The following is a 25384-nucleotide window of genomic DNA, read 5'->3' on the forward strand; positions in this document are numbered from 1 at the left end:
AGGTGGAGAGGTGGAGAGAGAGAGAGGTAGAGGGAGAGAGGGAGAGAGAGAGAGAATCGGCTGATTATTTACCTTTCTCCAAGGTCACTTTTGCCTGCTTGTTAAGTTGCAGAACAGCAGGGAGGAGCCAGTTGATGGGCCGGTGTCCAGCATGTGGAGATAAAAAGCAGGTCTGCTAAGACACAGATAGACACACCACGGGACACTGAACGAGCTTTGTGCACCCACGTGAAGGTGGGGTTTTGGAGGATCGATTCAGGGAAATCGATCAGCGGCTCACAGTGTGAGAAGGTGTGACCGGTGGAGAACTATCTGTGCGTCCTCCCATGCCTGGGTGATAGTTTTACCACTGAAGAATGGTCGTACGTGGTAGGGTCATAGTTGTTGACCACAACAGGAAGACAACGGGAAGATCGATGGCAACGGCATCACCTCTCATCGTCCTTTTCTCTCTCTTTCCAACATTACTCAAACAACTACCTCGACCTGAACTGAACTGAACTCTGCATCATATCGTAAGACTGTATCCATTTACCCCTAGCTCTGCAAGAGCCTGGTTTTGGTTCCTATTTCTACAATTCTGTATATATCATTGCTAACCTGTTTCATATATATTTGCATCTATATTGCTGTACTGCTTAGTTTACTAATAAACACTATTAGTTACTAGTAATACCAGACTACAAAGTGTTTTCCATTTCTGCTGGTTCTTAACCCGGTCACGGGGTACGTGACAGTGCGAAGGGCTGTCAGAGGTTACAGCGAGATATTGATAGGATGCAAAACTGGGCTGAGAAGCGGCAGATGGAGTTCAACCAGATAAGTGTGAGGTGCAAACACGAGGAAATCTGCAGATGCTGGAAATTCAAACAACACACACAAAATGCTGGTGGAACACAGCAGGCCAGGCAGCATCTATAAGGAGAAGCACTGTCGACATTTCGGGACTGACGAGGGTTCTCGGCCCGAAACATCGACAGTGCTTCTCCTTATAGATGCTGCCTCTCCTGCTGTGTTCCACCAGCATTTTGTGGGTGAAGTGTGAGGTGGTTCATTTTGGTAGGTCAAATATGATGGCAGAATATAGCATTAATGCTGAGACTCTTGGCAATGTGGAGGATCAGAGGGATCTTGTGGTCAGAGTCCACAGGGCACTCAAAGCTGTTTTGTAGGTTGACTCTGTGGTTAAGAAGGCATACGGTGCATTGGCCTTCATCAATCGTGGGATTGAGTTTAAGAGCTGAGAGGTAATGTTGCAGCCATATAGGACCCTGGTCAGACCCCACGTGGAGTACTGTGCTCAATTCTGGTCGCCTCACTACAGGAAGGATGTGGAAGCCATAGAAAAGGTGCAGAGGAGATTTACGAGGATGTTGCCTGGATTGGGGAGCATGACTTATGAGAATAGGTTGAGTGAACTCGGCCTTTTTTCCTTGGAGTGATGGAAGATGACAGGTGACCTGATAGAGGTGTACAAGATAATGAGAGGCATTGATCGTGTGGATAGTCAGAGGCTTTTTCCTGGGGCTGAAATCGCTAGCTTGAGAGAGCATAGTTTTAAGATGCTTGGAAGTAGGTACAGAGATGTCAGGAGTAAGTTTTTTTTATGCAGAGTGGTGAGTGCGTGGAATGGGCTGCCATTGGTGGTGGTTGAAGCGGAAACGATAGGGTCTTTTAATAGACTCCTGGGTAGATACATGGAGCTTAGAAAAATAAAGGGCTATGGGTAAGCCTAGGAAGTTCTAAAGTAGGGTCATGTTCGGCCCAGCATTGTGGGCCAAATGGCCTGTAGGTTTTCTATGTTTCTAATAGAGGCAGGAAGGTTTTTTTTCACAGGTAGGTGAGACTAGAAACAGGATATAGCCGTATGATAGAGGTGGGGGGAGGGATGGATTCAGGATTTTGAGGAGAAACTTAAGAGAGAGTGAATCTGTGCAATTGTCTGCCCGGGGAAGCAGTAGGGACCAACCTCATTAAATGCATTTTAGACAGTTAGATTTGATAATTGCATGTCAGGAGAATTAATCATCATGGGGAAAAAGTATTTGGGTGGATCTGAATCTACGGCCAGATCAGCCCTGATCTTATTGAATAGTGGAGCAGGTTCAAAGGGTCAGATGGCCTACCTCTGCTCCGATGTCTTACGAGAAGAGAGAATGCCCGTCATATGGCTGGTTGATCAGTGGCAATATCGCAGAAAGAAGGTTATTAGTTCAAGCCTGGACTCCAGCAAAGTTCCCCACGGAATCACCCACAAATTTCTGATTCATTAGCCTGAGACCTATCTGCACTGTGAGTGGGTTCCAAGTACTGAACTCCATGTTGTAGGAAATTCCGACACTGACCCTGGTGTTGTGGCCAAAACATTTGCTTGTTACCACTGCCAGACCTGGTCATACCCACACTGCATCCTGTAGGGTCCTGCTGCCCAGAGGCTGTCCGTCTTCTGCACAGTAACACCCCGGTCCTTTTTCCCTGGGGCGGCAATGACCAATATCAGAGGACATCTGTTTATGGTGAGTGGTGCAAAGTCCAGTGGAGATGTTGGATGTCTGTTTTTCAACAGGTGCCTGAAATATCAGAGGACATTTGATTATGTCCTAATCGAATGTCAGGGAACCTTTGATTATGGAAATTGGGGAGTATTTCAACATCTATTGTCCAATTGCCCACCTTCTGATCTGTACACAGTGAACAGCTCCAACACTCGAGGAAAGATGAGAAAATGATCCACTAGAAGTGATGATGGAAAAGTATCCTCATTGTGGGGGAAATAGACAGCAAGTGAGAACATCGAAGTGGAGAGGGTCAGCAACTTCAAATTCCTTGAGTAACATAGGCTCAGCACATGAATGTAATCACAAGGAAGGTGAGTCGGTGGCTTTATTTTATTAGGAGGGTCAGACTGTCACCAAACATTTTAACAAACATCTGCAAATGTCCTGTTGAAAGTATCCTGTGGTTGCATTATGGTCTGACACAGCTATTCGAACGTTTAGGAATGTAAGAAGCTGCAGAGTTGTGGACTCTGCCCAATGCATCACTAACACTCCTCTCCCCAATACTGGTAGTAGTTACACGCGGTACTGCCTCGAGAAGGCAACGTCTATCATCAAACCCCGTTCAACCGACTTTCTCAGTTCCACCTTGGCTCCTCTGGGCTTTAAAGAGCTCTGTTTAATTGGATCAAACTCTGCCTTTCACAGATTCCACCGAGAGAAGTACATGATCAAGAATATGTCTCTGCCAAAACCTGGGCTGTAATCTCCCAAAAAGCTGGGTGACAACAGTTCCATTCCTCCCTGCGGAGCAGAACCCAAACCTCCGTCTCCCATTTTGTTCCCATTCCGTTCACTGTTTCCCCAAAGTAACCAGCACAGACACATTATCAGTTCACTCTCAAGGTGAAATGTTTATTACACAGAAAATATCTGCACATTTTTACACTGACTGCGAAGAGCAGATATCACAATTCCAGAAAACAGTCCACTTCATTTTATTCCAACACAATGTGCACCTGGACTGCAGTCGGTAGGAGAGAGTGAGAGAGAGCTGGGAAGAAGATACGGAGTCAGATTTACACATCAGATGTCAATATAAACAGCCTCACCTGTCAGTATCAATGGCAGAGAGTCAGTTCTCACATGGTGGTCTGGACCTGAAATATGAACCATGTTTCCCCACTGCTGAGTGCTCCGGCTTTTTCTGGTTGTATTTCAGAGAATCGGTGCAGTGAGATCTGCTCAGTGGGTCCAGAGAAATCTGAGACCTCAGAGAACGTGTCCCACTGTGTTACGTTGTGAGCAGAGTGAGTGGTTCAGAGTTGTCACCTGTCTCGTAATCACATGGGTTTAAGATGAGATGAAGTTTCTCAGTGAAACTGTCTGTGTAAGTGTGGAGGTGACACATGTTGTCAGCATTGTAAAATGACACTTGGCCCCGCTCGTAATCCAGGTAAACTCCCAGTTTTTGGAGTTTAATTTCCAGATGGGAGATGACATTTCCCATCTTAATTAAATTAGAAAATACATAAATGACCCAGTATCCCTCTGCTGGTGTGTAGGTGTGATCTCTATCTCTGCTTACAGACTCTCTGCAGACACCCACAACCCACTCAGTCTTATATCCAACATACACCTCCCAGTAGTGCCTCCCAGATGTAAAACCCTGTGAACTCAGAACATTTAATATTTTCTCAAATCTTTTTGGGTGATCCTGAGGACTTTGTTCGGTGATCAGGTACTTCACACTCATCAGATCCTGAGAGAGGATGAGATTATTTTGAGATGTATCCGGGTCCAGTGTCAGCCGCTCTGGCACTGAAACAAAACGGTTACGATAAGAAAACCAGGTGGAACGGCCAGGATCTGAGCTGACAGTGATGAGCATCGTCTCCTCCCTCAGCCCAGGAAGTGTGGAGCCCCTGGAGGAGATTTCAATCCCCACTGCTCCCTCCGTCCGGTTTAACACCGTACGTCACAGTGATTTATTTGTTACAGGCAGTTCAATCCCCTTCCTCTGCCCAGCTGACTGGATTCTATGATGTTTTATGTGGCTGCAGTTCTCTTTTTAAAAGCTAAATGGGACAAGCCATGACAGATCCATTCCTAGTGACACAGCAGCCCGTGAGGGGCCAGGGCCGAGTGAACTTTTATTATTTAAACTGCAGATGCTGGAGATGTGAACCCAAAACAGAAATGTATCGGTACAGGCAGTGTTTCCCATGGGAGAGTGATCAAAAACAAGAGGGTGGAGGTTTATGGGGAGAGGAAGGAGATTTAAAGGTGATCTGTGGGGTAAATGTTTTACACAGAGAGTGCTTGCTATCCGGAACGTTCTCCCGGAGGAAGTGGTGGGATCAGATACAATTGCCAGGTTTAAGGGGCATTTAGACAGACATGTGAATACCCAGGCACAGAGGGATATGAGCTGAATGTGGGCACGTGGGATTAGTGTACAGTAGATGGCCAGAGTGGGCAGAAGGGCCGACTGTACAGTAGAACTCTATGACAACAAGGGGCAGGAGGTGGGTGGATGTTGGGGACAGTCAGGAAGCATTTCAGAACATTGTTTATGTCAGGTTTGTGTGTTAGTAGCAGAAATGTTGCACAGTCTGAACACATGCTTGATGAGGGATGGTGACTGATAAATGTAGAGTGTGGATCTGGAGCCTATGAGTACAGTCGGCCCTCCTTATCCGCGGGGGATTGGTTCCGGGACCCCCCCCACGGATACCAAAATTTGCAGATGCTCAAGTCCCTTATTTAACATGTATCAGTGCGGTGCTCTTTAAAAAACATAGAAACATAGAAAATAGGTGCAGGAGTAGGCCATTCGGCCCTTCGAGCCTGCACCACCATTCAGTATGATCATGGCTGATCATCCAACTCAGAACCCTGTACCTGCTTTCTCTCCATACCCCCTGATCCCTTTAGCCAAAAGGGCCATATCTAACTTCCTCTTAAATATAGCCAATGAACTGGCCTCAACTGTTTCCTGTGGCAGAGAATTCCACAGATTCACCACTCTCTGTGTGAAGAGGTTTTTCCTCATCTCAGTCCTAAAAGGCTTCCCCTTTATCCTTAAACTGTGACCCCTCGTTCTGGACTTCTCCAACATCGGAAACAATCTTCCTGAATCTAGCCTGTCCAATCCCTTTAGAATTTTATACATTTCAATAAGATTCCCCCCTCAATCTTCTAAATTCCAGTGAGTATAAGCCTAGTCGATCCAGTCTTTCTTCATATGAAAGTCCTGCCATCCCAGGAATCAATCTGGTGAACCTCCTCTGTACTCCCTCTATGGCAAGAATGTCTTTCCTCAGATTAGGGGACCAAAACTGCACACAATACTCTAGGTGCGGTCTCACCAAGGCCTTGTACAACTGCAGTAGAACCTCCCTGCTCCTGTATTCAAATCCTTTTGCTATGAATGCCAACATACCATTTGCCTTTTTCACCTCCTGCTGTACTTGCATGCCCATCTTCAAAGACTGGTGTACAATGACACCCAGGTCTCGTTGCACCTCCCCTTTTCCTAATCGGCCACCATTCAGATAATAATCTGTTTTCCTGTTCTTGCAACCAAAGTGGATAACCTCACATTTATCCACATTAAATTGCATCTGCCATGAATTTAGGACCCAACGGAACCCTGACTTTATTTAACATGTCTCCGTGTGGTGGACATTAGGACCTGGTGGTGCAACTCTGAATCCACAGTGTTTCTGTTCACGAAAATAATCACAATCGCGATTGAAAATAAGGTGGAAGTAATAACGCAATCGGATAGAGGTGAAACGCCATGGGTCATTGGAAAAGCGTTAGGCTACAGTTGGTCAACAATCGGAACAATTTTAATGGAGAATGTGAGAATAATGGAGCATGTGAAAGGCCCTGCCCCGATGAAAGCTACAATTATTACTAAGCAACGCAATGGTTAAATTTTTGAAATATGTATGTTTCTTAAGTGTTTTATATGCATTGAAAGGTAAAATATGTACTATATACTAAGAAAAACGTTTGACTAACTGACGCGAACTAATACCGGATATACCTGTTCCGACTTCAAATCCGACTTAAAGACGGACTCAGGAATGGAACTCATTCATAACCTGGGCACTGCCTGTACATTTAATTCATTTCTAGATTACTTATAATACCTAATACAATGTAAATGCTATGTAAATAGTTGTTATACTGTATTGTTTAGGGAATAATGACAAGAAAAAATAGTCTGTACATGCTCAAGCAACGCGTGCTGGAGAGAGAACTTCCGGGTTTTCCCGATCCACGGTTGGTTGAATCCGCGGATAAGGAGGGCTGACTGTATCAGGAATTCCAGGGGAAAAGGCAGCGGGGCAGTGGGTGAAGGGGAATTACAGAGAAACAGAAAGGTACCTGGTGAAACCACGGCTCTCATTTCCTTCCACACTTTGAGATACCTCAACCTTCCTTCAGCCACATCCTCAGGAAGATCGACAGACACCACTCCAGGACGGGAAACCGGCAACTCACACCTACAGAGTCAGGGACAGGAATCAGTGACACTCGTTACCAAAGACTCTGTCTGCACTTCTCACTGCCTCAGTAAAGCAGGCAACGTCATCAAAAACCCCTCCCACCCTGGGCATTCTCTCTTCTCCCCACCCCTCCCTTCAGATAGAAGGTACAAAATCATCAAAGCTCACCTCCAGGCTCAGGGAGAGTTTCTATCCTGCTGTTATAAGACTATTGAACAGTCCCTTGTATGATATAATGGACTGAAGACCTCTCCATCCATCTACCACGTCATGGCCTTACACCTTATGGTCTGTCTGCACTGCACTCTCTCTGTAACTGTGACACTTTATTCTGCATTCTGTTGTTGTTTTCCATTGTAATACAATACTGTGCAAAAGCTTCTGGCACATTTATAAAGCTAGAGTGCCTCAGACTTTACACAGTACTATAGTAACTTTGTGTATCGCATTGTACTGCTGCCGCAAAAGAGGAAACACATTTCACCAGCTATGTGAGTGGTGATAAATGTCAATCTGATATGGGTTTCTATTGTGGACTGCGACTGGGAAGGGGGCAGGGAGAGGGGAATCCCTGTTGGGAATGGGGAAGGGAGAGGGAGGGAGCGGGAAGCACCAGAGAGACATTCTGTAAGGATTAGTCAACCACTTGTTTGGAAGCAAATGACCTTGCCCGGTGTCTCACGGCTGTGTGTCTACACCTGTGCCAATCCTCACCCTGGCACTCCTTCTCTGCCCCCTGTCCCGCTCCCCTCCCATGGCTCTCCATACTATCCATTCCCAACATCCTTTGCTCCCATCTGATTTGCAAACTCGTTCTCCACTCGAGTTTAACAAATCCAGTACTGTGTAAAAGTCATAGGCACATATATATATATAGCTGGGCTGCCTAAGACTTTTGCACAGTACTGTATCTCAATACTCTGTTGTAAGGAAATAATCTGTATGGAAGGCATCTAAAACAAAATTTAATGTAACACTAATAAATCAATTGCCAATATACATCAGAGACGCAACAGCAACCTGGTCTCAGAATTTCAGATAAAATTTACTCACCTTTTCAAAAGGGCTTGAATATCCTGAGGGAAAAGAGAGAGAGTAGAATTGAGTGAAACTGTTGCTGAAATCTCTGGAAAGAATCACAGTGAGGGCTGGAGCACGAAGGCTAAACACTCACCCAGAGGAAAGGCTCTGAAACATTGGATTGTTTTCCATGTTCCATCTTTTCCTGAATTAGCTTTTGAGGACTATATTTAACTACTGTTCCACAGCCAGACCCTTCACTCTGAGGGTGCTTCTCTAAATCCTTCAAAACTCTCTTCTCTTCTCCTCAAGAACTGAACTGTTTGAACAGCTACTTCCCTTCAACCATTCAGTTCCTGAAGCAATCAGCCAAACCCAGATCTCTTGCACCAAAATGGACAGTTTTAATTATATGCTTCCTTATAAAGGTTATGTACAATTTATGTTTAAATTTTGTTGTAAGGTAGGGCCACCTTCTAGGATCAGAAAAAAACTGCAGAAGGTTGCAGACTCAGGCAGCTCTATCACGGGCACTCCCTTCCCTTGCATTGAGGACATCTTCAAAGACAATGTACCAAGCAGACAGCATCCATTTTTAAGGAACCTCTCACCTAGGACATGCTAAGTGGCGCAGGCAGCAGTTCAGAGATTTCTACCTGGAGATTTTCAGCTTTCTGCCTAACTCTCTATATTTTCTCTTCAGGATCTCCTCTCTTTTCCTACCTACGCAGTCTGCACCAATAAGCACCTCGACCTCCAGCTGTCACCCTCTCCCTTTAGGATATTGTGGAACCGATCGGACACACCGCTGACCTGAGCACCTGGGAGGCAGCATACCATCTGGGAGTCTCTTTCATGTCTGCAGAACCTGCTGTCTGCTCCTCTAATCATGGAATCCCCCACTTCACTCCTCTTCTCCCCCACTTCCCTTCTGAGCCACAGAGACAGACTCAGTGCCGTAGACTTGGTCACTGCAGCTTCCCCCTCGTGGTCACCCTTCCCCCCCCCCCCCCCAAAACGGTATACTTATTATCGAGGGGATTGGAAGATTGCCCATCCACAGACCACAGAACCAACCGTCTCCAATGCCGTCAGGCCCGGACGTCTCCAGTCCACGATCTCTGCTACTGACCTCAACGGCTCTAACGAACCAGAACAGATTCAAAACCCGGACTCCACCGCCATCAATGCGGGTTCCAGTGACCTCGGACATCTCCTAAATGCCAACTGCACAACTTCCATCTCCGACTCCAGCGATGACCTCCAGGCCGGGTGTTCACACGCTGCCGCAGGAACCCCCGTCTCCCCTCCCCCCACTACCACTCCGCAATCCCGTCTCTCTCAGGTCCCACCACCCGCTCTTGGGTCCTCAGAGACTGCACCTTCCTCCCACCCCACCATCCCTGTGTTACGAATGTGCCACAACTCTGAGGGGCCGAAGGGTACAAAGTAGCCCCCTCCTTTTTGAGAATCGCAAGATCGCTATTAACTCGGGTCTGGGACCCAGGAAATGAGAGAGAATCCTCAAGGGTTTGGAATGTGTGTCCTGCCCTCAGCGAGACAAAGCCATGAATACCGGCCATTGTCCCTTGGAGACGGAATTGTGTATTGAGTACTGTACTATTCATTGAAGCCCTCAGGGGGTGACCAGAGTGGGCTGGTTGAGGGATTGCATCATCCCAACCTGATTGACATCTGAGACCCTGTGAGTAAGGATAAAAGAGGGTCTGGGGAACAACCCCTTCAGACGCACCAGGAGAAACGCTAGAAATCCCGTGACAGCGGTTAATAGCGACAGCCGGTGGGGGGCCCGCATGCGTCCTTTTCCATTTGCCTCAGAATTGGCAGGACTTACCACGGAAGACGGCTTAGCTAAAGAAGAGACCACCACCAACGAAGGATCGACATCATAAAAAGGAAAAGCTGGCAAGTTTCAAAAATCCCCCTCTTGACTCCAACCAAAAGCTGCAGCCTGCATGAACTAAATGACTTCTATATTTCCATCAGACAATACATTATCCCCTAGACAACGATAGAGCCTATTTCTTATTGATTATTATTATACCCGCGCTTTTAGAGTTAGTATTGACGACGTATATTATCTGTATGTTTGCATTGATATTATTTTTGTGTATTTTTACCAATAAATACTGTTAAAAATAGTACCATCAGACTTCAACAGACCTATCTTTGCTGGTAAGTGACCCAGTCACGGGGTACATAACACATGAAACACCCCAAACCGCCCTTCTCCTCAGACACTACCAAACCCCCTTCCCCCTCTGATCCCAGCTCTCATCCATGCCGGCTTTTCACCATTCCCTCTGACCTTCTGTCATCGGCAAGGGCCTCACGTTTGTCCCCTTGTGCCCGAACCTCAGTGAGTTCCTCGCCCGCCACAACATCGAGCTCTTCTTCTGCGGCCTCCGTCTCCAAGCCTATTTCTTTGGCAAGCACTCCCCACCCCGCACTGATGACCCCTTCGCCTGTCTTCAACCCTAATGCTCTTCCTGGACACCCCCCCCCCCCCCCGGTCTTCTGCCTGCTCTGGTCCTTTTTATTGCCAATTGCCGATGGGACATTAATTGCCTAGATTTTAACACTCCTATGTCCTATTCCAACCTCACTCCTTCCGAACACTCGGCTCTCCACCCTCTCCGCACTAATCCTAGCCTCACCATCACACCCACAAATAAAGGGGGTGCTGTAGCAGTCTGGCATGCTGATCTCAACCTTGCTGTGGCCTGGCAACAATTCTCTGACACCTCCGCTTACTTACCCCTCGAACAGGATCCCACTAAGGAGCATCAGGCCACTGTCTCCATCACTGACCTCATTAGCTCTGGGAATCTCTCACCTGCTACCACCAACCCCATAGATCCCACACCCTGCACCTCCCGTTTCTACCTCCTGCTCCACTGAACACATATCTCCATACCTCTACTCTTTCTTATTCCCCCCCCATTTCAGTCCCCTCCTACCTACATCCGTGACACTTCACACACTCTGAATCCTTTCAATGATTTCAAGTTCCCTGACCTTTGTTTTCACTCTGGATGTCCAGTCCCTATACACCTCCATCCCCCATCAGGCAGGCCTCAAAGCTCTCCGTTTCTTTCCGGACACCAGACCCAATCAGTTCCCCTCCACCTCCACTCTCCTCCGTCTAGTAGAACTTGTCCTCACTCTTAATAATTTCTCCTTTGGCTCCTCCCACTTCCTTCTAACAAAAGGTGTAGCCATGGGCACTCGCATGGGTCCCAGCTATGACTGCTTTTTTGTCGGCTATGTGGAACAACTTTTCCTACGCTACATGGATGACTGTATTGGTGCTGCTTCCTGCACCCACACTGAGCTCGTCAATTTCATCAACTTTGCCTCCAACTTCCACCTTTCCTTCAAATTTACCTAGTCCATTTCCGACACGTCCTTCCCCTTTCTCGATCTCACTGTCTCTATCTCTGGAGACAGCTTATCTACTGCTGTCTATTATAAACCCACTGACTCTCACAGCTACCTGGACCAAACCTCTACCTGACCTGTTACCTGTAAAAATGCCATCAGCTGCTCTCAATTCCTCCATCTATGCTGCATCTGCTCTCAGGATGAGGCTTTCCACTCTAGAATGAGGGAGATGTTCTTCTTTTTCAAAGAAAGGGGCTTTCCTTGCTCCACCATCAATTTCATGCACCTCTGTTTTTACCCTATCCTCCCGCCACCCTACCAGCGATAGGGTTTCTCTTGTCCTCTCCTACCACCTCACCAGCCTCAGTGTCCAGCACATAATTCTCCAAAACCTCCGACACCTCCAACGGGATCCCACCACCAAACACGTCTTTCCCTCCCCACCACTTTCCGCTTTCCACAGGGATTGCTCCCTATGTGACTCCCTTGTCTTTTCATCCCTCACCACTGATCTGCCTCCTGGCACTTACCCTTGCAAGTGGAACAAATGCTACCCCTGCCCCTACACGGCCTCCCTCACTAACATTGATTTTTACCATAAATGCTGCCCAGCCTGCTGAGTTCCTCCAGCATTCTGTGTGTGTTGCTTGGGTTAATATACGAGGATTGTTTGAGTGTCTGGGCCTGTACCCGCTGGAGTTTAGAAGAATGAGAGGGGATCTCAGTGAAACCTGTCGAATATTGAAAGCTTTTGATAGAGTGGATGTGGAGAGGATGTTCCCTGTCATTGAGGAGTTTACCACATGAGGGCCCAGCCTCAGAATTGAGAGACTTCCATTTCAAACCAAGATGAGGAATAATTCTTCAGCCAGAGGGAGGTGAATCTGTGGAACTCATTGGAACAGACGGCTGTGCAGGCCAAGTCAGTGGGTATATTAAAAGCGGAGGTCAATAAGTTCTTGATTAATCAGAGCGTCAAATGTTACGGGAAGAAAGCGATAGAATGGGGTTGAGAGGAAGGATCAGAGTGGTGGAACAGACTCGATGGGTCGAATGGCCTAATTCTGCTCCCATGTCTTATGGTATTATGGTTTTAAAATGTAGCAGGAACCTTTACACACAAAATATTGGAGGGTGGAGTGTCAGTGATGCATTGCTCCAGCTCTGTCCCTCTCATGGTCCTAATGCAGTGGTGCTATACACTAGGGAATGGGAACCAGCACGAAGTCTGCTGTAGGCTGGGAGTGTAGAGTGGAGAGGGTCTGGAATGGGGCAACTGGAGGCAAATGTGGCAGGATGAAAGGCAGGGTAGTGGGATGCAGTGGAGGGTGTGTTAGGGAAGAGTGAAGCACAGAGAGAAAGGGACAGGGGAGGATGGGGCAGAGAAGGGAGATCAGATAAGGAGAGAGAAAGGTGGGGGCGTTTGGGGACTGCATTGGCGGACCTGCGATCAGAAGCAGCCACGGGCAAAAACACAAGGGAGAGGGAGGGAGGACCGGTTTTGGGAAAGGAGTATTTGGAGAGGAATGACATCATCTGTGTCTGTGCAGACACGGGAAATGTGGGGTTGCCATTGTGATTCAGGACAGCTCATTCCCGGCCCCATTTCCACACTTATTTATCTAGACAGACAGTGTGGAACAGGCCGTTCCAGCCCGATGAGCCGTCCCACCCGGCAACTCACTAACTTTAACCTGGCTTAAACACAGCACAACTTGCAATTACCAACTCGCCTTCTAACTGGTATGTTTTTGGACTTTGGGAGGAAACCCACATGCACGTGGGAAGGATTACAAACTTTCTTACAGAGGACCTTGGAATTCAACTCTGAACTCTGACACCCCGAGATGTAATCGCGTCACTTTCACCGCTACGCTACCATGCCAACCCCCCCGCCATGATATTTGTTTACGCTAATTCAATCCTCACTCACTTGGTTCTGAGGGCAACACCACCTATTGATGCTTCAAGCAGCTACACTGGGATTTCTACACCTCAGAGAACCATCTCCATTCCAGCATTCACACAGGGGTCAAACCTCGGGCCAGGAAACCCCAGTCTCTGTATGTTTCTGAATTTCTATTAAACTGACTGCACTCGGGAAACCTGTGTTAACCCTCTTTTCCAACATATTTAAATTCACTTACAAGTATTTATCAGACAGTTTGGATCTCCCAGACAAGAAAGTGACACATCTTGTACCTTGAGGAGCCCTTGGGGATCTTGAATTCTCAATCGCACTTTTACACCTTGTATCACTTCTTCAAGGGAAGAGATTTCGTTGACAGTTCTCTTTAAATTCTTTTCCAGTTGTGTTAGGATTTGGTCCGCTTCTCTCCGCAGCTCTGCTTCCATCTGCTGTTGCTTCTCACGCAGGAACTGGTGCATCTTCTCAAATTCAGCCCTGATCTCACTGCTCCTTCCATCCACCTGGTCCTGAGTTAGAGTGAGGTTAGCAGAGAGTCACTGGCCAAACCGAAATCATCAAGTTGAATGTTTCATTTTCTAAATAAGAAATCAGATCTGCTTGGAGTGGTTATTTACACTGGGGTCAGGGATGCTTTATTTTTTAAAGTTAAAAATGGATGCTGATTGGAATTGTTGAGGGGGTGGGGGTGGGGTCATAGTAAACATTCACATTATTGATAGACAGATTAATCAACTAGAATCCAATCCTAAGGATCCGACTGGATCTCTGGGATTGATCCCCATTCTGGAATCAAAGAGAGAACAACATGCAGTGATGAGGACAGTTCAAGTTGTCCTTTGGGACTTCAGTAAAGTGTCTGACAAGATTCCACATGGGAGGATGTTTGGGAAGGTTAGACCGTAGGATCTGGGGTGAGATGGCAAATTGCAGCTATAAATTTAGCTTGGCAATAGGAAGCAGATTGTGTTGAACAGTGATTAGAAATTTGTGACCTGTGATGGGATTTGTTGTGTATGTGACCAGGTTACACAACAAAGCTATAAATAAAAATGGAGACGAGAGCTAAGATAAACAAGGTTCTTTACTGACTGAGAGCGAACTGAACACACACGTGCAGATCAATACGTCCCTACTAGCGCATTCAATGACGTGTTCCTACATCATCAAGTAGTCCCATATTATACAGTAGGCTATATGGTACAGGACTCCTACTGTTTTGTTCTGCAGATCATTTTGGACAGAAGTGTACAAGATCTATGATTTGTAAGTTTGCAGACACTGTAACACGAAAATACTTGTGTTGATAAGAGTGGAGAACAGTCATGGCCTACAGGATGACATTGATCTGTTGGGAAATGAGGCAAAGCTGTGGCATTGGAATTTGGTCTTCGGAAGTGTGAGGTGTGAGGGTGGACTAGTAACAGTTGGATATAGACAATAAAAGCAATGTCTTAGAGAGACATTCAAAATGATGGAGGAACTCAGCAGGTCAGTCAGCATCTATAGAGGCAAAAGAATAGTCAAGGTTTCAGGTTGACCCTCTTTATCATGACTGGGATATCCAGGGGTGAGTTACAGACTGGAATCTAATCAATGGGTTCAGGGTGGTCTATATATAGAATAGTGGATCCCTGGACTATGTTATAGACTGGAATCTAATCAATGGGTTCAGGGTGGTCTATATATAGAATAGTGGATCCCTGGACTATGTTACAGACTGAAATCTAATCAATGGGTTCAGGGTGGTCTATATATAGAATAGTGGATCCCTGGACTATGTTGCAGGCGGGATCTAATCAACAGGTTCAGGGTGTTTTTTATTTTGATACCCAGGTATCCATTAGGATACCCAGGAGTGGGTTACAGGCTAGGATATAATGAAGGGATTCAGCTGGTATCCATACCAATCTGTCATGGTGAGCGCTGGCAATGACTGAACCCAGGTCCGGAGGAACGACAGAGTCCCATGTAGAGACTGAACACAGAGTTAATACGGTACATTGGAATTCCAAAAGTACTTCAGTGGCTCAACCGAGTGACACCCTGAGACGAAATGTTCTCAAAACTTGACCCACTTAAATAATCACAGAACGCAGAAAGCCCTTGCCAGTCAAAATCAATTTGTGAAGATTAAACTGACCAGGGATTAAGGACTCGCGTCAAGAGAACAATTCACAATTCAGCTGCTCTTTGTAACCGTCGGAGCACAGTGCCCTCCGGCTCCCCACACAGGCCGGAGGAGCTCATTACATACAAAGCTCAACATCTGGGAGCAAGAAACAGGCTGGAGTCTGATAAAGAGGTTACGTGGTTTATATGTAAAATAATGGATACCCAGATGCTTCAGATTCCAGTATCTACAGTCTCTCGCATCTCCAAAATGTACCCAGGAGTTGGGTGAGCAGTAAGGTATGTTTGGATGGAGACAGAGACCAAGTAACACTGGACATTTCACAACATGTAGAACCCAGTCTTCGCATGTCAAATGATAAGGTCAGGTGATGAGAACAGTCCACACATTCCTTTCATTGTAGTTATTATTTACAGTCAGCTGCTTGCATTCTGCTGTGGGACAGCATCGTACAGCTGGAAGGGGCCTGTCACTGTCGTCTCTTTATTTATATGTTGAAATACAGCATAGAAAAGGTCCCTCGAGCCATGACGCTCAGCAACCCCTGATTAACCCGAGACTAATCAGCAGACAATCTACAATTATCAATTAAACTACCAATTGAAGCATCTTCTCTCTGGCCTGTGGGAGGAAACTGGACACATAGCCCAGGAAACCATCCACAAACACCAAATGATTCCTTACCTTCAGCCCCCGGATCGCAGCCTCCCCTTCCTGCTTATTCCGAACACTCTGGTTCATTTGCACTTTTAGAAACTTCAGTGACTCTTCCAACTTTTCCTGAAAGTCAGAAGATGCAAAAGAAAATCTGAGAAAGGAACCTTCCGAAGCTGCTGACCTTGAAGTGGGGAGGGGGGGCAGAGGACTGGGGGGGGGGGGGGTAATCCCTGAACCTGTGGGGGAAATAGAGTCATTCTTTCAAAACTTCCCACCAGTCATGTTCACCTCCCCTTCACCCCCCATCTCCCAGTCCCTCTCTCTCACTCCCTCAATATTGTCCTTACCCCACTCTGCCGTTCCCCCAATCATGCTGTATTTTCCCATTCTCCCCCTCCCCCCCCCCGTTCGATCGTCTCCAATCTGATTCTATTTGTCTTCTTTCTACCACTGCCTCACCACGACCTCTCCCCTCCACACCTCCCAATTCTGCCCCAGGAAGTTCAAAGTAAATTTATCAAAGGGTTTCTACATTGTCATATGTACAGGAAAATAAAGATATAGATAGAATTTATGAAAAACCACGAGTCCATTGGATGTGGAGTCAGTTCAGTGTTGAGGTGAGTGAGGTTATCCACGCTGGTTCAGGAGCCTGCCTGACCTGGGGACACGTTGTACCTCTTGTACCTCCTTCCCAATGGCAGCAGCCAGAGGGCATGGCCGGGATGAGAACCCATCTCCCGTCCCTCTCAGCTGTCAGACATCCCTCATCTACACTCCTCTCCCCGCCTCTCCCTATTCCTTCCTTCACCCTTGGCCTTCTCTTCATTCCCTTTCTTTTGTCATATTCTCTGATTTTCTTCACGTTCAAAACGCCTTTTCCTTCGTTCTCAAACACTTCTCTCACCCACCCACCAACGTTCTTAGTCCAACTCTGTTACACCTGGCAGCGTCCTGTTTCCTAACGGGCATTCCCTTATCTCCTGCTCTGTGCCTATCGTTTTCCTTCCTCCCCAACCTTCATCGCCCTCTCTCTGCGCCCTCCACCCCTCTCAAAGTTTCCCTTCTCCGTTTCCCTGTACTTACCCACCCGCCCCTCTCCCCGACCGCACGGCAGGGAGGGCAGGCGGGTGATCTCGCACCTTGAGCGCCTGGGCTGCCTCCTTTATCGGGATGACATTGTGCATCTTGTGCTGCGCCGACAGGCTACACACCAGGCAGATCATCTCCTGCTCCACCAGGCAGAACAGTTTCAGCTTCTCGTTGTGCTCCCGGCAGACAAACTCCTCCGTCCGCTCGGCCGTCCCCACCCTCAGGTGCCTGACCTGCTCTGCGATGTTGCTCAGGATATAAGCGGGCCTGGTGTTCCTCTGGACGAACTCCTGCCGGCACTGGGGGCAGGAGACATCCCCCGAAACTTTCTCCCAAACTTCAGAGATGCACGCTCTGCAAAAATTATGTCCGCAGTCCAGGGAGACCGGCTCGGTGAACACCTCCAGACAAATGGAACACGTTAATTCCTGGACGAAGTCTGCAGAAGCCATCTCGGTCCTCTCTCCCCTACTCGGAAATTCCTGTTTCAAGTCTGAGCGGAAGAGCCCGACTTCCTGTTTTGACCCCGTGTGTCCTCTGAGAGGCTGCAGACGTGGAATTGTTATTGGTTTATTTTGCCGGAAGCCGGATCGCTGGTACTGAGTCTGGTTCTGCAGTGCAGAAGGGAGGGGGGTAAAGAGGAGAGCGGTAGTGACAGTGGACTCCATAGTCAGGGGTACAGACAGGAGGTTCTGTGGTCGTGACAGAGACTCCCGGATGGTTTGTTGCCTCCTGGGTGCCAGGGTCAGGGATGTCTCTGATCACGTGCACAGCATTCTGAAGTGGGAGGGTGAGCAGCCAGATGTCACGGTACACATCGGTACCAATGACGTCGGAAGAAAGAGTGAGGAGGCCCTGAAGAGTGAGTATATAGACCTTGGTAGGAAGTTAAAAGGCAGGACCTCGAGAGTGGTAATCTCAGGATTGCTACCTGTGCCACGTATCAGTGAGGGTAAGAATAGGATGCTCTGGAGGATGAACAAGTGGCTGAGGAACTGGTGTGGGGGCAGGGTTTCAGATTTCAGGATCATTGGGACTTCAGGGGCAGGTGGGACCTGTACAAGAGAGACGGGTACACCTGAACTACAGGGGGACCAATAACCATGCAGGGAGGTTTGCTAGTGCTGTTGGGGGGGGGGGGGGTTTAAACTAGATTTGCAGGGGGATGAGAACCAGAGTACCAGAGTAGGTAGTGGAGCGGGGCTGAAAATAAATGATGTTAAAGGTTCATGCAAAGTCACAAATAGAAGGGTTGTGTGTGGTGGTAATAATCTACTGAGGTGTGTCTATATCAATGCGAGAAGTATTGAGTTTTTCGAGGAGGTTACAAGGAAAGTGGATGAAGGGAAGGCAGTGGATGTTGTCTACATGGACTTCAGTAAGGCCTTTGACAAGGTCCCACATGGGAGGTTAGATAGGAAGATTCAGTCGCTAGGTATACATGGTGAGGTAGTAAATTGGATTAAACATTGGCTCAATGGGAGAAGTCAGAGAGTGGTAGTGGAGGATTGCTTCTCTGAGTGGAGGCCTGTGACTAGTGGTGTGCCACAGGGATCAGTACTGGGTCCATTGTTATTTGTCATCTGTATCAATGATCTGAATGATAATGTGGTAAATTGGATCAGGAAATTTGCTGATGATACAAAGATTGGAGGTGTAGTGGACAGTGAGGAAGTTTTTCAAAGCTTGCAGAGGGATCTGGACCAGCTGGAAAAATGGGCTGAAAAATGGCAGATGCAGTTTAATACAGACAAGTGTGAGGTATTGCACTTTGGAAGGAAAAACCAAGGTAGAACATACAAGGTAAATGGTAGGGCACTGTGGAGTGCAGTAGAACAGAGAGATCTAGGAATATAGATACAAAATTCCCTAGAAGTGGTGTCAGAGGCAGATAGGGTCGTAAAGAGAGCTTTTGGTTCATTGGCCTTTATAAATGAAAGTATTGAGTATAAGAGTTGGAATGTTATGGTGAGGTTATATGAGGCATTGGTGAGGCCGAATTTGGAGTATTGTGCGCAGTTTTGGTCACCAAGTTACAGGAAGGGTATTCATAAGGTTGAAAGAGTGCAGAGAAGGTATACAAGGATGTTGCTGGGACTTGAGAAACTGAGTTACAGAGAAAGGTTGAATAGGTTAGGACTTTATTCCCTGGAATGTAGAAGAATGAGGAGAGACTTGATAGAGGTATATAGAATTACGATGGGTATAGATAGAGTGAATGCAAACAGACTTTTTCCACCGAGGCCAGGGGAGAAAAAAAACCAGAGGACATGGGTTGCGGGTGAAGGGGGAAAAGTTGAAAGGGAACATTGGGGGGCTTCTTCACACAGAGAGTCGTGGGAGTGTGGAATGAGCTGCCAGATGAAGTGGTAAATGCGGGCTCACTTTTGACATTTAAGAAAAACTTGGACAGGTACATGGATGAGAGGGGTATGGAGGGATATGGGCCGGGTGCAGGTCAGTGAGACTAGGCATAAAATGGTTCGGCACAGCCAAGAAGGGTGAAAAGGCCTGTTTCTGTGCTGTAATGTTCTGTGGTTCTAAGTACCGAGCCTGTCTTGCAGACTCTTCACACAGATCAGACCATCTCACTGTGTATAGAGGTAGAGAATAACAGAATGCAGAATAAAGTGTAACAGCTACAGAGAGAGTGCAGAGCAGGTAAGCAGCGTCTTTCTGCAGATGCGCAGTAGAGAGCGTTCAAACGTGTTGGTGTGAATGGTGTCGACTCTCCACTGCGGGGGGGCAGAAGTCTCTGTAAGGGTTTGTCAAAACTACCCATCGGCAACAGCCTACTCGCCATCAAGGATGTACATACAGAAAGGGGCCGGAATTATCGTGAAGGATCCTACCCAAACTGCTCATGAACGATTTGTCCCACTCCCATGAGGGAGGGGGCTGCGTAGCATCCACGCCAGGGGCACCAGGCTCAAAAACAGTTACTTTCCCTAAGCAGGTAAACTGATCAACATCTCCACCCATTTACCCACATCTGCCCCACCCCCATCACCACTATTTTTCAGTGATGGATCAGACCCAGAGTAACAATAATTCTGTTCCCCTTTACATCTGTGTGCTGGAAATAATATTAAACTATCGTGAATCTTCTCATAGCTGCGAGCCCGTTAATAATCTTTTCACTGTGGCAGGGAAGCTGTCCTGAAGCCTGACGGTACATGCTTTCAGACTTCGTACCGTCTGCTGATGAGAGCGAGGAGTTCCCGACACCATGCTGAAATTCAGAAGAATGAGAGCAGAACTCACAGCAGTATATGTTTCCTTTTTAAAACTTCTATAGAATCATATTTTAACAAAATAAACTTTATTCATGATAAAAATATTTACAAGATTGAACCCTGCGATGGCCTTTCATTTGTCACATTTACTGTCAATGCGTTCCGAACTGCTGTCTATGAATGATATGATTTACATTCAGACTCACCAACAGCCCTGCTGTCCCTCCTGTGGCTCTCCGGGACGGTGTACTACTCCGATAATTGAGGGGCTTCCTCACCCCAGCCTGCCCCTCCCTCTCCAGTATCAGGAGACCCCTACACCGTGTTCCTGTCCCACCGGGCTCTTGCGGTGGCTACACCGAGTGTCAGTGCGTCCCTCAGCACGTTCTCCTGCGGCCTGGAATGTGCCAGTCGGCAGCATCCCTCACTGACATCTCGATGTGCCGGCTGATAAAATGATGAAAAGGATAGATGAGACAAAGGAATGAAAGTTGCTTCCACTGGAAGGTGAGACGAGAACTAGGGGACATAGCCTCAAGATTAGGGGGAGCAAATTCAGGACAGAGATTAGGATAAGCTGCTTTTCCCATGGGGTGGTGAATCTGTGCAGTTCTTTGCCCGGGAAGGCAGTAGAGGCTACCTCATTAAATAAATATTTAAGACACAGTTGGATAGTTATTTGCATAGCAAGGGAATTAGGGTGATGGGTAAAAGGAGGTGGAGCTCACTCATGGAAGGTCAAAGGCCTCAGGATCTCACTTCCTCAAAGGTCATAAAAGAGTCTTCAAAACGGTTTTAAGACGGAGGCAAAAGACAAAAGTTGCCATGATCAGGTGTGACTGCAGTGTTGAACTGATCAGCTACGACCCCATTGATCAAGAAACAAATTTATTCACCAGATACATTTACATGTACGTTTGTATTGGAAATTTTCTGTGGTGTGTTGATCAGGACGTGACATGCAAGACTCAGCAATCATACAGAATAATGTAAACAGTAAAGTTAAATACGAATATGAAATGAAATGTGCATAAATACATAAACGCCAGCTTGTATTTACAATGTAAACAGGATGATAAAGATGTGCTTAAAGGTTTTTACACTGCAGTGCAGTGACCTGGTTAAAAGACAGAGGAGGCGTGGAGGCTCACGGGACTGGTTGATCAGATTAACTGTATAACGGGGGAAATATATGCTCAGAAGCTGTCCTTGAGCCTGTCCTTGGTGGTCGGTGCTTTCAGCCTTTTGTATCTTTGGTCCCATGGGAGGAGGGAGTCCTGTGAAACTCACTGGAAGAATGGGGGAGATTTCATAAAATGGGAGAAAACTGGACTTGAAACATTACAACCTCAGAAGATTCTCCGTGTAAAGGTTAGTCATCTGTCTCTCCCTGTCTCCTGTACCTTTCCCTCCAGCATCCCGATAGTATACTGGACTGATACCAGGATCCAGCGGGATGTCTCAGGTTAAAGTGTGCTGGAGGTTTGGAAAATCGAAAAAAAAAACAACTGCAGTTCCAGGAGAACTGAAATTATAACAGGAAATGCAGGAAACTCTCAGCAGGTCAGGCAGCATCTGTAGAGACAGAAACAGTCTGCTCAGCTTGTGAGGTTGTTTCCAGTTATCTTGGGCACTCTGGGCTTTAGTGTAGAAGAGGGAGAGGTGAGTGAATGGGTTGGAATTGGCTTATTTTTCTCACATGTACTGAGGTGCAGTGAAAAGTGTGACCTGCATACTGTTCATACAGATTAAATCATTCCACAGTGCATCGAGGTAGAATGAGGTAAAACTGTAACAACTACAATGAAAATGCAATGCAGGTAGACAATAAGTTACAAGACCATGACAACTGTCTCAAGCATGGACTGACTGTCACAAACCAAAATCCACACCAGGAGGACCCCTTTATCACACCCCTCCCACCCCCCCCCCCCCCACAGCATCAGATTCTGGTGTTTCTGTCTGCCCTTCGTGCCGTGTGGAACAGCCAAAGGAATTCTAAGTGAGTCCCCCAGCCATTCAGCCAGGATTGTGACCCGAGCGGAGAGAAGTCTGTGGCTGTTGGTGGTGCTCAGAGATCGGTGCTTACAGACCTGTGTGGGGTTGGGGATTGATGTGGATGTTCTCCTGTTGTAGGAGGAATGGGAGGTTGGGAAGCATAGAGACTGTGGGAAGGAAACCCAAAGCTTAGAGTCCGGGTGTCTGAAGATATCGGTGAGTTGTTGGATTAGAGGAGATTACAAAATAGTGAGGGGGTGATGTTGTGGGAGGGATTTGAAAACCCAGAGGTCGGTGAAACATTTCCAGTCTAGGAGGCAGTGTAGCTTGGTGAAAGTGGAGAAAAAAATATTGTTGTTGTGGAGATGGTCATCCCGAAACTCTGGAGCCTGATGTTGTCACTGAGTAGATGAGACACAGGAGGGGTCTTGGCAGGGGTATCAGAGACAAGGAGTGTCTGTGGTGGGGGTTGGGGTAAGAAGACATTGATCTCTGTAGTTGTAGACTCACTTTTAGAAGTCTTCAGACCCCCACCCCACCTGTTTTACAGGCTCCACACCTTCAGGTGTATTATCTGTGCAAAGCAATGTTCATCAGCTCATTACCTTCTCCATGCATCCACTGACATCTGGAGACATTTCATACTGGGATTCGGAATTCTGGAGACACTGGGAATTGCAAAGTATATTCTCAACATCCATTGTCCAATTGCCAACCTTCTGATCTGTACACAGTGAACTCTCCCCACCCTCAGCTCCACCACTGTAGGCACATTGGAAAAGGTATCCGTACTGTGGAGGGGTAAGATAGCCTGCTGAGGGTATTAGAAACACAGAATGCAAAACAGTTATTGGGAAATCTTTGGGTGCAGTGAGTCAGGGGAAGGGGTGGTGGTGGATAATTCAAACACCAAAGAGAAAATTATCTGGAAAAGTGATACTGGAAAGGTGTCTTCATTGGGGGGGGGGGATCAAGGGAGAAATTCCTCTTGGTGGAGAGGGTCAGCAACTTCAAATTCCTGTGTGTTAACATATGAGATGAATTATTCTAGGCTCAGCACATAAATACAATCACAAGCGAGGTGTGTCAGTGTCTTTTACTTTATTAGGAGGTTCAGATTGTCATGAAACAGTTTAACAAACTTCTACAAATGTCCTGCTGAAAGTATCCTGACTTGTTGCGTTATGGTCTGACAGAGCTGTTCAAACATGCAGGAATGTAAGAAGCTGCAGAGTGATGGACTTTGTCCAACACATCAAGAACACACCACTCCCCACCATGGTAGTATACACGTACATGAGGCACTGCCTCAAGAAGGCAACATCTATTATCAAAGATCTGCATCGCCCAGGCCAAGTCATCTTCTCACAGCCATCATCAAACAGGAGGTACAGAGGTCTGAAATCCCACACCACCAGATACAAGAACAGCTGCTTCCCTCCAGCAATCAGTTGTTAAACCAACTTGCAAAGCATGAATCATTCCAGATTAGCAAAACATGACCCCTTTGATCAACTTGCACAAAAATGGACTTTGTTCTTTTATCTTCATATTGTGTTCTTTCCTGTAAATATTGCGCCCAATTTATATTTGATTAGTTTCTCCTGTGAAAGCTGTTTCTGTGATGCTGTGTGCCTGTGAAGCTGCTGCAGGGTTTTCACTGACCCTGTGCAGACATGTACTTGTGCATGTGACAATGAACTTCACCTTGACTTTGACAAAAGTAGACCTCATCCTGGGATTGCATTCCCAGTACATTTCTTCACACACAGCCTACTGGATGTATGGAACACTCTGAATAGTGCTGAGGTAATCAATAATCATTATGGATGTGTTCAAACTACATTTCACTGACGCTCTGAGATCCACTTTGGCTTCTCTGGGCATTCAAGAGTGCTCTGTTTAATTGGACCAGCCCCTCTGCCTTTCAGAGACACTATGGAGATAAGTACGTTATCGAGAGCATGTGTCTGACAGAACTAAGCTGAAATATCCCCAAAAGCTGAGAGGCAACAGCTTCCCAGTCCTCCTTCCAGAGCTGAACCTGAACCTCCATTTCCCATTTTGTTCCCATTCCATTCCCTGTTTCCCCAACTCAGCCAGCTCAGACACACTGTCAGTTCACTCTGCAGGTTAAATGTTTATAACACAGAGAATATCTGCACATATTCATACTGTTTGCTAGATGCAGGTATCACAATTCCAGGGAACAGTCCACTTCACTGTATTCTAACACCACGTGTGCCTAGTCTGCAGTCGGTAGGAGAGAGAGTGTGACAGTGCTGGGAAGGAGACACTGAGTCAAATTTACAGATCAGACGTCAATATAAACAGCCTCACCTGTCAGTAGCAATGGCAGAGAGTCAGTTCTCACATGGTGGTCTGGACCTGAAATATGAACCACGTTTCCCCACTGCTGAGTGCTCAGGCTTTTTCTGGTTGTATTTCAGAGAATCGGTGCAGTGAGATCTGCTCAGTGGGTCCAGAGAAATCTGAGACCTCGGAGAACGTGTCCCACTGTGTTACGTTGTGAGCAGGGTGAGTGGTTCAGAGTTGTCACCTGTCTCGTAATCACATGGGTTTAAGATGAGATGAAGTTTCTCAGTGAAACTGTCTGTGTAAGTGTGGAGGTGACACATGTTGTCAGCATTGTAAAATGACACTTGGCCCCGCTCGTAATCCAGGTAAACCCCCAGTTTGCGGAGTTTTATTTCCAGATGGGAGATGACATTTGGTATCGTCACTGAATTAAAAATGACTCCAATTATCCCGTATCCCTCTGCCGGGGTGTAGATGTCTCCATCCCTGTCTACATACTCTGCAGACACATACAACCCAGCTAGTCTTACACCTCACAATAGTGCCTCCCACGTGTAAAACCCTGTGAAAATTTT

The 25384-nt window shown here is 46.9% G+C and overlaps 1 protein-coding gene across 2 annotated transcripts; it reads right to left on the bottom strand.

The window, feature by feature from the left end:
- Positions 1-3409: 3409 nt before the first annotated feature.
- Positions 3410-17991, bottom strand: LOC140718866 (E3 ubiquitin-protein ligase TRIM39-like). 2 transcript variants are annotated; one of them, XM_073033127.1, is made up of 6 exons: positions 17307-17991; positions 16192-16287; positions 13649-13882; positions 8075-8097; positions 6900-7018; positions 3410-3552 (listed from the first exon to the last, which is right to left on the bottom strand). In XM_073033127.1, the coding sequence occupies exons 1-6, from the start codon at positions 17922-17924 to the stop codon at positions 3497-3499; spliced, it is 1146 nt and encodes a 381-aa protein (XP_072889228.1). In that variant the 5' UTR covers positions 17925-17991; the 3' UTR covers positions 3410-3496. The 2 variants fall into 2 exon arrangements, with proteins under 2 accessions (XP_072889228.1, XP_072889221.1); XM_073033120.1 differs by having other exon boundaries at positions 3418-4319.
- Between the last annotated feature and the right edge of the window lie 7393 nt (positions 17992-25384).

This window comes from Hemitrygon akajei, chromosome 2 (assembly GCF_048418815.1).
Source record: "Hemitrygon akajei chromosome 2, sHemAka1.3, whole genome shotgun sequence".
Lineage (NCBI taxonomy): Eukaryota > Metazoa > Chordata > Chondrichthyes > Myliobatiformes > Dasyatidae > Hemitrygon > Hemitrygon akajei.

Coding starts and splice junctions, on each gene's coding strand:
- LOC140718866 (XM_073033120.1), bottom strand. CDS start 17,924: ATGGAGTCCACTGTCACTACCGCTCTCCTCTTTACCCCCCTCCCTTCT. Junction 13,883..16,191: donor CTGCGATCCGGGGGCTGAAG/GTAAGGAATCAT, acceptor ACTCTAACTCAG/GACCAGGTGGATGGAAGGAG. Junction 7,019..8,074: donor ATTCAAGCCCTTTTGAAAAG/GTGAGTAAATTT, acceptor CTGACTCTGTAG/GTGTGAGTTGCCGGTTTCCC.